The following is a 12,963-nucleotide window of genomic DNA, read 5'->3' on the forward strand; positions in this document are numbered from 1 at the left end:
TGCTGCCATTTTTGAGAAATCGATTTCATTTCCCTCGTTGCTGGCAATTCGTTTACTATTCGAGACCCATTTGCTTAGCTCCAATTGTGCCCGTGACATAAGGAGTGAATAGGGATTCCCGGAGAGAAGGAAAATAACCCAATCTTCATTCGTTGAATTCAAAATATGAACTGATTTTATTTACAAAAGGCTCTAGGAGGTAACAATTGCTCTTAAGGAGATCTTATTCTAGTACGACTCACACCCACGCATTCGGGGGTTGAAAAATTATTATTATATTGGGAACGGGGTCAGCCACTTGACATCCTGCCGTCGTGATCGTTTGGGTTAGTTTACAATTACAAGTGTTTTTCCCACAACGCGTGTGACTGATTGTAATTCTAGTCATATGTTATGTCATATGTTATATTTTCTTTAGTGCATCTGATTTGGTGAAGCCGCTTCAGATGAACACGATGTTTATTCTTAAACAAGGAGTATCAGCTCTTCCTTAATGCCGAGCAGTTCTTGTTCGTTCATGGCTCCTGTCAGTACGTCATCGACGTAGAAATTATCCAAAAGTATCCTAGCCGCCCTTGAAACTCGTATTCGTGATCAGTTGCCAGTTGTTCCAGCACTCTAACTGCCAGAAACGGTGCATATGCTGTGCCATAGGTGACTGTGGTCAACTTGTAATGCTTCAATGGTTCCTCAGGGTCTTCTCTCCAAAGGATTCGTTGAAAATTCTGATGTTCAGGGGCCACTAAAATCTGTCTGAACATTTTGACTATGTCCGCCGAAAATACGAATCTGTGCATTCGAAAACGCAGACAAACGTTGGAAAGGTTGCGTTGTATACATGGGCCAATGTGAAGTCCGTCGTTAAGAGATCGTCCATCCCGATCTTGAAATGATCCATCGAACACCACCCGCAGTTTGGCACCTATGACTCGATAGTGTGGCAAATAGAATGACTTCTTATATACGTTTGTGGCTTCGTCTGCAGCTACTTCCTTCATGTGACCCAGCTGGATATACTCTCTCATAAACTGAGTATATTTTAACTTCAAGCTGGCATCCTTCATTAGACGACGCTCGACTGCGAGAAAGCGCGATCTCGCTCCTTGAAATGTATCCGCAAATTGTGGGTTTTGTTCCTTGAAGGGCAAATCGACTATGTATCTTCCATTCGAGTTGCGGTTGTGGGTACGCCGGAAGTGCGTTTCGACCTTTTCATCCTCTTCGTTTACAGTTGTATGTGATGGAACTTCCTCTAGTTCCCAAAATCTTTGCAGTAGTCCATCTATATTAACCGTAGTCAGCAATGACGTAGATGATGTTTGCAATCTTGAAGTCTACACCGATGTGATTACCCATCCAAATATGGTGTTAACTGCAAAAGGGTGCCCTTGACCATCGCATAACTTCTCTCCGGTGAGAACTAACCAAATGCAATCATTGCCCAGCAAAATATTGATTGAAGCGTTAGTTCTGAAGTCAGGGTCAGCCATTTGGTATCCATTAAATACCGACAGTGATGAAGCATCAATGTTTTCACGGGGCAATGGTGAGGTGATCTTTCCTAAAATGCGAGCTTTAATATCGATGCAATGACTCGACACTTGAGACATCATCTGAAGAGAGCAGAAACCTCTGGTTATTCCCGCCTTGACGTCTGAGATGCCCGATGTGGCAACTCGAAATGGCGAACGTGCAAGCCCCAACGTCTGTATACACCGTTCCGAAATGAATGACATGTCTGAGGCGCTATCCAATAAAATACGGCACGTCAGCAAGGCTCCTTGAGAATTTCGGACGTGTACCAATGCAGTAGGTAGAGTGCTTCTTTGTTGGCCATTTGGCTTACTAGGTCTGGTAACATTCATCATTGCTATCGCTGATGCCGCTGGTGACTCGTCAGAAGCCTGGACTGAGTTGCCTTGGTGCTGCTCTGCGCTATTATGCTGTGTAGAATGGCCTTCAGAATGCAGCATAGAATGATGGCGGCGCTTGCAATACTTGCAAGAAGACTTCTAGACACAAGCGCTTACTCCATGTCCAGTTCTCAAACAATTAAAACACATATGTTTCTCCTTCGCAAAGGTGTAACGTTGCTTGACAGTCAATCTCTGGAATTGAGGACAAGCCGACAGTATGTGCTCAGTACTATGACATTTCATACAATTACCTGTAATTGGCGATCGCATCGTGAGTCCAAAAACTTGAGCAACTCTTCAATGGTAGGATTTTCGATATCTTGGCTTTTGTCGATCCATTCACGTCGGGTAGCCTCATCAACCTTGTTGATGAGCAAGTATATGAGCCAACAGTCACGGCCCGTTTGTCCAGGAGCGTCTAAAGCCCTAATAACATCACTGGCTCCGCATGTCAGAGCGCGTAGCGATGATGAGTTTTGCCCAACAGCTTTTGGCAAGGCGGTGAATGTGTCTATCAGTAAATTCACCAAGTAACGGGGCTTTTCATATCGGTCACTCAATGATTTCCATGCAGTGTCGTAATTTGCATCCACTACTGGCAAATGCTGGATGAGTATCGCTGCTTCTCCTATGACGCATGACTTCAGGTGATGAAACTTTTGGATATTCGTCAAAGTTGTCTTTCCGTGAATGGTACTCTCAAACAGGTCTTTAAAGGCATGCCATTCCTTGTAATCTCCACCGAAGGGCTTGATGTTGATTTTCGGTAACTCACAATCTCTTGGTGCCGGTGTTGCAACCGACTGTGAGCCTGACGAAGACGAAGATTGCTGTGGCGAGAGCAATCTCTTAACCAATAGTTGCTTCTGCTCCATTTGCTGTTGCTGGTGTTCCATTTGACGTTGCTGGTGTTCCATTTGACTCTGCATCTGGAGTTCCATTTGACGTTGCTGGTGTTCCATTTGACGCTGCATCTGGAGTTGTAGTTGTTGCTGTTGATTTTGCATTTGTTGCAGAATTCCTTGGAAGAGCGAACCATCGTTGCCAGCCGCGCCGATATCTTCCAACTTGCCAGACGTAGCCAAGGTAGCTCGTAAAGCCTTAAGGCGGGCATTTGCTCTTTCATATTTCTCCTCGTATATCTCGAAGTCTTCGGTAGGGTCCACATAACCCTCTACTTTGTCGTATTTGGCCAATTCATCGCCAGACTTCACGAACTCGTTCCACGCATTGGACAAAGTTTCCAATTTGGAGTCAATTGTGAAGACGTCGGTATCCTGTGCAGGATTCTCTGCATATCCATATATGCGGGTAATGGTTGTCTTCAATCTTCCACTGGCCTTTATGAATGTTATCATTTCCTCCATGATGAAATACCAAGAAATTTCCACTGCTTGTGTGGACCAAAAATTTCAAGACGCGTGTTTCTCCCAGAGATGTGTTCCCTCACGATCTCGTCGATTATATCGATAACAGGTACCGATAGGCGAGTGGCGCCACCGTTTGTCCGCGCTTTTTACAATAAGCACGCGATTGCCTATTCGATAGTAGGCCAGAACTATCGACTACTAAATTTGAGGTTTACAATTAATTATAACCCCGTTGCAACAAATTATTAAGCAATGAGTAACAAACAAACAATGCCCAACGATCCGGCTCGAAGGACCAAATTATGATGAACATTAAACCACTGTGTTTAATATCTCATAAGAACTTAACTTTATTTTTACTTCAATTTTACTGAACTGTGGCTGCCACTGCCAGAACACGTCTTGATCGTTCGATTGCTTGCTTATTACGAAATTTTCAATTCTTACGTAACTACGTAGGTCATATAGGAATTTAAAGAGTGACAGAGACAGAGCATACCGGACTGGCGCCAGTATATTCTAGAAAACTTAAGAGAAAATACAAAAACAAAAGCAATGTGAGATGTGCAAGATCATTCATGGGTTTTTGCTTTGCTGCGTATAGCAATGTAAGTTAAATGACAATTGGTTCCTCAACACCCATCCTTTTATTTACGTGCATTGACATAGTTTTGTTTCTCGTTCAGAGCATTTCTTCAAAATGCTGTAGCCATTGTCCAATTGGAATTGATGTCCCATCGAAGTCCGGTACCACCTTTGCAAAACAATCGACTGTTACGTTTGAACCGCTATCTTCAAATTTAACCGTGCCAACATTCTGATCAGCGTGTCCAACTCACTGCTGCGCACGTTCGTGTGTATGTTTTCCGCGTTTCCATCTTCACTCTTCGTTTCTTCGGCGTCAATCTGCTGCGATTCGTCTGCATCGTTTCTGGACGTACGTGGGTTTACTATATCTGTCTCTTTTGCGCTTGTGCTGTTTAAATTGTCTATCTTAACTTGGTAATTAGACTCTTTTTAATATTTTACACATTTTTCTTTCCTGAACGCAACATTTTTATCAACTTTATTTTATCTCTTCTTTTCACTTTTTCACGTTTTTTCAACTTGTATTACCATCCTTTTCTTCCAACAACTGAGCGGTTGAGTCCCTATGTAAGAATTATTGTGCGTATACAATAATTGTTGCTTATTAATAGTTAGATAGCAAAATAATCAGTTCAACAAATTAGGATAAAAAGAACTTTGACATAACAACTTTAGGTGACAGCTTTTAGCAACTTTACTACTTGAACAACTTTAAATACAACTTAAGCAACTATTGGTACACCTTCTGCTCTCTACCGTTCCCTCTCTCGTTCTCTCCTCTTACTACCACATTGTCGCTCTGCATCCGGGGCTGCCATTTTTCCGCCCATATGTACCCATATGACACTACATACATAATGATGTCGGAAAAGCTTCCTTCTGTCTGTTACATACATTTTGGCGAATTTTATATACCATTTCACCCTATAGGTGCATGGTATAAGAAGGAAAAATAAAAGATGTGATGCTGAGACGAACTGATGTAACCTGTTTAGTTGACACAGCCTTTAATGTGTCAATTGTTCGTGATTTTATCCTTAAAAGCTTAACAATATCCTGGTTGGTAAAAGTTATTCGGGCTCGGAAATGTAGTTGAGCAGCCCATGGGGGGGGTACCGCTCAAGTTAATGGAACTGTGACTGACGCTTGCATCCACAGATGATGAATAGGTGTGTTTTCGGTGTACTGAAGCCCGAAATAAAGTTGTCAAGTTGCAGTTGTTCAGTCGTAGTTCGAGCTTTTGCAGTCGACCAGTCGTTCCTGTTTCATTATAAGATTGATAAGTTGGTAAAATATTACTAACTTATTACCAATTTATCAATCTCAATTATCAAATAAACTAAACTACCTTACAATTATCAATTTCGTAACGATATACAAAAAAAAATGTACTTATAAAAAAATTGTCACTTTTGACATTGCAACATTGTCAGTACTTAAAATTCTGCTTTTGTAATAGAGAGTTTTTTACTTTAAAAGGATTGTAAACTATAGTAAAGAAATCAAACCACATCAACACTCAAAAAATAAATTTACACAATCTACTTGACCGTAATATCGAATCCTGAAAAAATGGTACTGATATTGAAGAAATAAATAATTAAGGAAAAAATAATTTTAGTATATGAAATACAAATCAAACAAAATGATATCTTTTATTTAACTAATCTCAATCAGATTGCATAATTTCCAATGTTTCATACAGTGGTGCTCATAGACTTAAGCCACAAGAGTTCAACCTAGAGTTTAAACGAAAATTAAGAAAAGTTTTTATTTCACAGCTCCAATTTTTTGTGTAACATTAGTTCTATATACCTTATAGAAGAACAACAAAGTTATAAAAATATATGTATATTCAACGAAAAACTTAAAAAATCTGAGACCATCTCCAAAATGTCCTGCTCACAGTTAAAATTTGCCCAATATTTCTTATAATTTTAATAAATTTACTTTAATATTGAGTTGGATGACCATTCTGCTTAAGAACAGTTTAGCAACGCTTTGGCATTGAGTCCACAAGACGTGCGCACTGTTGAGGGGTGATTTTCTTCCACTCTTCTTGCAAAATTCGCCACAAATCCTTTTAATTTGCTGTTTTTTTTTTTGCCAACGACTTGTTCGATAATTCCCCACAAGTTCTCTATAGGGTTCAAGTCGGTGGCCGTTGCAAAACTTTGATTGTCTCTTGGTTAAGCCACGACTTGACTATCTTGCGTGCAGTGTTTTGGGTCGTTGTCCTGTTGAAATATTCAGGCAAGTGGCAAATTATCGGCATATTCTCCAGATAAATTGTTAATAAGGATGTCCCTGTACATTTCGCCGTAAATAATGCCTTCTATCTTCACTAGCGGAGAAAAGACATTAAACATGGATTCGTCGCTCCAACCAATCATGGTCCAAAAATTGGGACCTTTTTGAAAATGCTCTGTGGCGAATTAAAGGGGCTTTTTAACATTTTTAATTGACAGCAATGTTTTTTTCTGGGATATGCGTCCATATAGCCCAAACTCATTTAGTCATCTTCTTATGGTCTGGGATGACACATTCAAGCCATTATCTGCCACCATTTGACCTCTGATTTGCGTCGAAGTCAAGAAAGTATCGGCTTAACTGATTTTGGCAATCAGTCTATCGTCGTTTAAAGTGGTTTTTCTGGGCTTTTCACGTGGAATATTTTCCCAGGATGCATGTTTCTTATAAAATGCAATGCCATTTCTGACTTTCCCACTCGAAAAATGTAAAGCCTTACAAATTTGTAGAATACTTGTGTTTTTTTTTGTAATATTCCCATATTAGCTTCCTTTCGGCCGGATTTGTATTTTTATATTTAGCCATAGCGGTCAAACTGTTTTGGGAAACGTTTTTAGTATTCAATGTTTTAGTGTAGAAAACAAATAACACAACTTTCCCTGAAAAAACACATGTTTCACGATTTTAGCTCAAGGTGGCTTAAGTATGTGAGCAGGGCGGAAACCTCTTTTTGACATTTAGTCAATTTTTTGGGAACCCTCGAATTCCTATTGATCATTTTTTTCTGTGATCAGCTGCCTCAATAATATTGTTCAAAAATTTACAAATTTCAGGGCGAAATAAATATCTTAAAAAAAATTATGAAGAAAACAGTTTATGGTAGTGGCAGTGGCAGTGGCTTCAGTCCACTGTATACCTTTCATTCTTTAGCTTTCCTCACATGTGCTACAAGCTATACGATTTCATTTATAGCACGTTTTTTGAAATCCTGTACAGTTAGTTTTGAATTTATTAAAAATATAGATTATGGAACTGAAATATTTTGGAAACCATGGCCATTACAAAAATACTGCTGCGAGGAAAAAAATAGTATGAATTTTGGTGACGTTAACGCTGATTCTGACTGCATACTCGGTTTTCTCGGCCCATCACATCCAGATTTTATGAAATCAGCCAAAAGTATACTATAAGCTTAAAATTGTTTTTCTATATTTTCAACCGGTTTTAAAATTTCCTGTTCAAGAAAAATATTTCTTGTTGGCAAACATTACTAACAAACAATAATTTTCAAATACCAATAATTTTTCCAATAATTCTTTAAAATTAAAAACATGCAAATTCTTCGAATCCCTATAGCATACTTTTTGGTTCAAACTTTACTCATTTTGGAACCATATCCAAAGTGTAAGTTATTATGGATTATAACATAAAAAACGCCCTTACTATAAGAGACATATTGAACTTAAAACACTTTTTAATGATCTCAAATATGTTAGCCTGTAAGCCCCAGTACGGCTGCGCAGCGTCGTGGCAGGGAATAATATACCAGTTTCTGGCACCTTTCTGGTGTTTTGGCCTTTCATGTACACTTTTTAGCAGTTCAAGGACCTCTTTTAGTGGTTGGCTTTCATTATCTTGTTGAAAGACCCAACAAAGTGTTTTTTTTTTTTTTGGAAAAAATACAAACAAAAATTAAATAACTACATTAATCATTCATTATTTGCGGCACATTGTTAGTAACATTTTTTTTTTTTAGAGATTCCTGGTAGTGTTCTTAAAATTTTTCTGACTAGAATTTTCATTAGTCATTAGTCATGCTTCTCTAACAGCTTGACACTCTTATTGAGCAACATTAGTACTTATTTGTGCATATGTGCATATAAAAATGCAAAAATTAAAAATTATGCACAATAAAATTTTTTTTCATTTGTGTTTTTTGTCATTAATATTTGTTATTAATATTTATATGTTATTATTTACATTCGGATCGGCCGATGTTAGCCCTGGCCTTTTGATTAACAAATACTTTTGTTGTTACGTCTCAGAAGTGGGATACCAAATTAATTTTTTGCGCCCGAAATTAAATTGTGAATTAAATTGCGAAATATTAAATTGTGAGACAAAAATATACATAAGAAAAAAATATCAAAGAAGCTAACATCGGCTATGCCGAAGTTTATATAGCCTTGCAGTCCTTGGTAATAATAATTTTACATGTTTGTTTTCTGCAACTCAATTCATCAATATACAAACAAAACAATTTTACTCTCTATTTTACGATTTGTTCTTCTTCCCTCATTCCCAAAGCAAAGCAACGCACGCATACACATACAGTTTATGTAGCGTTGCGTCTGTGTGTGTATGCATGTACTCTGTTGATGACGAAAGACGTAGTAGACAGCAAGCAGCGCTGCCGGCAGAGCTGGGAGTAGAGCCGATTATTATATTGGCTGTAACTTGTGTTATATTTATCCGATTACATTCAAATTTTGGGATCTGGGGTTTTATATCCAATATTATCACATACAGTTGCGAACTTAAAAATAACACCACTTGCTGAGGTTATGTGTTCAAAGGATTCTTGGCTTCAATTTAAGGCTCAAGGAACATGTGAATACGTTTTTGAATGTTTCAATATTTACTACTAATGAAAGCCAAAAAAAAAATGTTAATAATATTAAACGTATTCAAAGTTTTTCAGGGATTTTCTTCAAATACTCAAAAAATACCCGAAACTAAAAATAGCACCACTTGTAGTATTTGCCAAAATACCGTCATATTTCGCAGAATTACATTGTAAAAAACACATGAATAACAGTCCTTGGATCGAAGTCAATTTTAAAAGCACTAGCACTAAAAAAAATCCAAAACTTTTAAATATAGTAGGTCGGGGAAAACACTGCTCTGTGGAAAACCGAAAGCTCATCCAAAATCAGGTTTTTGAGAGATATTCGTATCGCTAGGTTTGAAAATTGGTTGGTAGTTCCAAGAAAATGATTTGAAGTGCGATCAATGTCAAACAGAAGTCTGAAACTCGCATACGAAAGCTAAATCTGAAAGAGCAAGAAGTCGGTTGCTTAATCCGAGAGAACAATAGGGATCCTTTTAAGGCTGTACGCGATCTGGAAAAGGAATTGAACATTTCGACTAGCGACGAAATAGTTCGCAAGTACTTTCGGAAGAGCAATTTATAAGCCTGAACCCCCAGAAAGCTTCCACTTTTGAGTGCGGGACATATTGCCAATCGCCTTAAGTTTGCCAAAAATTATTAGAATTGGCCTGTCCAAAAGTAGAGACACGTGCTATGGACTGATGCAAGTAAAGTTGTCATGTGTGATGGAAATGGCTCTAGAGTATACGTCTGGCGTCCACATAACTCCAAATGCACCCTGAAGACTGTTAAACATGGCGAATCCAGTGTCATGATATGGGCCTGTTTTTATTATTAAGGTGTCGGTCTAATATAGTGCGTAAAGTCGTCTATGGATCAGCATGTTTATGTAATTACCTTGGAGACGGTGATGCTACCATAGGCTGAGGATAATATGCCACTTATACGGGTCTTTCAACAGGACAACGACCCAAAGCACACCAGTAGAAAGCCAGGCAGTGGTTCTCAGAGATTTCTCTAAATGTAATAGAGTGTTCGGCACGGTCACCAGGACTAACCCCTTTTTAAAATCTGTGGTCTGACATTATAAAAGCAGTTGCTGTTGCTAAACCAACAAAAATTAGACGTTTTGGGAGGAGTCCTGGAAGAAAATACCGGTCAAACGCTGTCAAGACCTGGTTAACTCAATGCTAAGACGTTGTGTAGCGGATTTTGACACTAAGGGCAACGGAACGATGTGTTGAGTTTTTAATTTATTAATATTTTTGATAGCTAATCATAACGTATAAATGAATTTTGTTTTTTTCTTTTTTTCTTCATTTTAACTAAATATTGAAAATGTGGTGCTATTTTTAGTTTCGGGTATTTTTTGAGTATTTGAAGAAAATCCCTGAAAAACTTTGAATACGTTTAATATTATTAAAATTTTTTTTTGCTTTCATTAGTAGTAAATATTGAAACATTCAAAAACGTATTCACATGTTCCTTGAGCCCTAAATTGAAGCCAAGAAATGTTTCTTCTAGTTCTTCTAGAGCTATATGATATAGTGGTCCGATCCTGATGGTTTTCATACTTTATTTCTCCCGGGTAATAAAAAACCCCGAAAATTTCAGCCCGATAGCTCTTAAGACGGCTGAGTAAAACGCATACACACAGACGGTCGGACGGACGGACGGACAGACGGACATGGCTATATCAACTTAGCTTCTCATGCTGATCAAGAATATATATACTTTATGGGGTCGGAACCGTCTCCTTCTGTGCGTTACAAACATCTGACCAATTTTATAATACCCTCTGCAAGGGTATAAAAACGGTAAACGGTAATGCGGTAAAAATACATATGTATACACTTATGTATATATTCGCCACCGACAGTTTTTATTTTTCCCTCAAATCGGATTAGATCTGAAACTATGGTTTTAGTAAGTCGGCTATGCCCTGCCTAGTAGACCCGGCGAAACAACTTTATCTGATGATTCCTGCCATCCGTTATGTGGAATTTGTTGCTACTGATGTCCACGTTTCCCCTGACGTATCTTTTGCCTTTGCTGCTAGCATCACTCATGCTTCGAGTTCTGCAGCCGCTCCGTCGCCGCTGCTGATTTTGATATCTCAGCAGTGTATATGACGAGTACTAATGTCTTTACCATTACAACACCCACTTCTGACAGATCCTATGCCGATGCTTTGACCGTTGCTACCATTGTTCCGCTGCCGTCATTTAGTTATCTACCGCTGCCGCCAATGCTGCCGTTAATTCTACTATGTCTGCAACTAATGCCTCCCCTGCTTCTGCTGTGGCCTCCCCGGAACCACTGCTGCCGGTCCTGATGTTATCACCACCAATAATCGTGGTGACTATTTTGGCGCAGACTTATAACAAAAAATCGTCCCTTCGACAATTTATATGCTGTCAAAAACCTGTTGCAAAGTCCCCACGAAAAAATTCTATCGTTGTGTCACCGATGTTGACGACTGTCGCCTCGTCCCTAAGCAAAACCAGAATCTGCAACTTCTCTTTATTTTGTCCTGCGGTATGGCTAGATATGTGTATTGGAATTGTCTATCCCCAGGTACTAATGCTATCTTCACTAAAACCGCTGATGCCGATTTTAATGATGCCCATACTGAGTCTTACGACCTTGATGCTTTATTTGAGAAAGCTGAATCTGCTCAATCGATGAGTAGTGTAATCTTGACTGCAACTAACTTCTGTAAACTTATTGCCTAATTTCTAAATTGATTAAGATACAAAATAAATATTTCAATAATATAGACGAAAAAAAGTACGCTTCTGCTAAAACAATACTATTCAACGAGTAGATTACTATTACAATTCTCTAGCATCTCTGCCCCTTATATACATTCATATATTAGTCGAATACATAGAAAAAGTTATAGCTATAATTTTTATTCTTTTAGGCACGTAATTATTTGGAGTCTTTGCCCTTTAAACCTAATGTACCTTGGGCAAGACTTTTTCCAAACGCAGATCCTTTGGCTTTAGATTTACTTGGAAAAATGCTTACATTCAACCCGCATAAACGAATTCCAGTTGAAGACGCCCTAGCACACCCTTATTTAGAGCAGTATTATGACCCTGGTGATGAGGTAGAGTATTAACTTACATATATATATATAGCTGAAACGCCTAATAAATATTTTGTCTTCAGCCTGTAGCGGAAGTGCCATTCCGAATCAACATGGAAAATGATGATATATCTCGGGATGCCTTGAAGCAATTAATTTTTGAAGAAACAATGAAGTTTACGGAACGGCTACCTGAACAGGCGCTTTAAAAAAAATATATATATAAATAAATTCAATAAAATATTAAAATTCATCGGTGTTTTTTATCCCTTATTTACTACAAACATTTGTTGTGATGTGTGTGTGTGCATCCTAAAAACGCTTTACATGTAATTTTTTTTTTAAAAGTGTTAATGAACCAATGGTTATCGCTGCATTTTTTATTTGTTTATTTTGTTCATTTATATTTTTTTTTTTGACTTATTTTACATACTGATACACATAAAAATGATTACTTATAAATTACTGCAAAAATTTATTCGTAGCACTTATTCTGGTCTTGTCGTGCCATGGTACTACATGGAGAAATAATTTAAACAAATTTAATGAATGACTTTTTATATTATTATTTTTATAAAACCTATTATAAATGCTTCGCTAAGCCTTTATAACGACTTGCAGTTATAGAAATATTTTAATAAGTGTATACTTACATATTTGTTCATATTCGTGTATACTTACATATGTGTTGATATTCGTGTATACACATGTTAACAAATTTATATATCTATATGTAGTTTGTTGATAATATGAACTCAAAATGATTCGTAAATTGGTTTGCTAAAATTATTTGACATATAAAAAATGTAACTGTTTTGTTTAATTATTTTATTTTAAAGATGAAGAATTAATTGTAGTTACAGCATTCCTTCTTTGAACGCGTTTCTTTATATCATAAAAGTAAAGCAAACAAATTTAACCTAAAAATCTATTTTGAATAGCCTTAAGGGGGAATTCACCATAACAATGTGAAAATTAATAAAATATTTTTTTCAAAAACTTATGTAAATGTCAACTAAATACAACAGTAGTCAAAAAATATGCTTATTTATAGTTTGGTGTTAATTAAAAAAATAAATGGAATAAATGAAAGAAATTGAAAGAAGAATGTGGCTTGGATAGTAGTCTTTCATC

General features: G+C 37.4%; 1 protein-coding gene across 2 annotated transcripts in view; it reads left to right on the forward strand.

The window, feature by feature from the left end:
• Positions 1-12,082, forward strand: part of LOC6652698 (mitogen-activated protein kinase ERK-A) — a 66,889-nt gene extending 54,807 nt beyond the window's left edge. For both annotated transcript variants that reach the window (XM_023181277.2, XM_015176486.3), the window contains exons 7-8: positions 11,662-11,850; positions 11,913-12,082. In XM_023181277.2, the coding sequence (XP_023037045.1) occupies positions 11,662-11,850; positions 11,913-12,038 (315 nt within the window). In that variant the 3' untranslated portion in view covers positions 12,039-12,082. The remainder of the gene's footprint in view (positions 1-11,661; positions 11,851-11,912) is intronic.
• The last annotated feature ends 881 nt before the right edge of the window (positions 12,083-12,963 follow it).

This window comes from Drosophila willistoni, unplaced genomic scaffold (genome assembly GCF_018902025.1).
Source record: "Drosophila willistoni isolate 14030-0811.24 unplaced genomic scaffold, UCI_dwil_1.1 Seg169, whole genome shotgun sequence".
In the NCBI taxonomy this organism is placed as follows: Eukaryota; Metazoa; Arthropoda; class Insecta; order Diptera; family Drosophilidae; genus Drosophila; species Drosophila willistoni.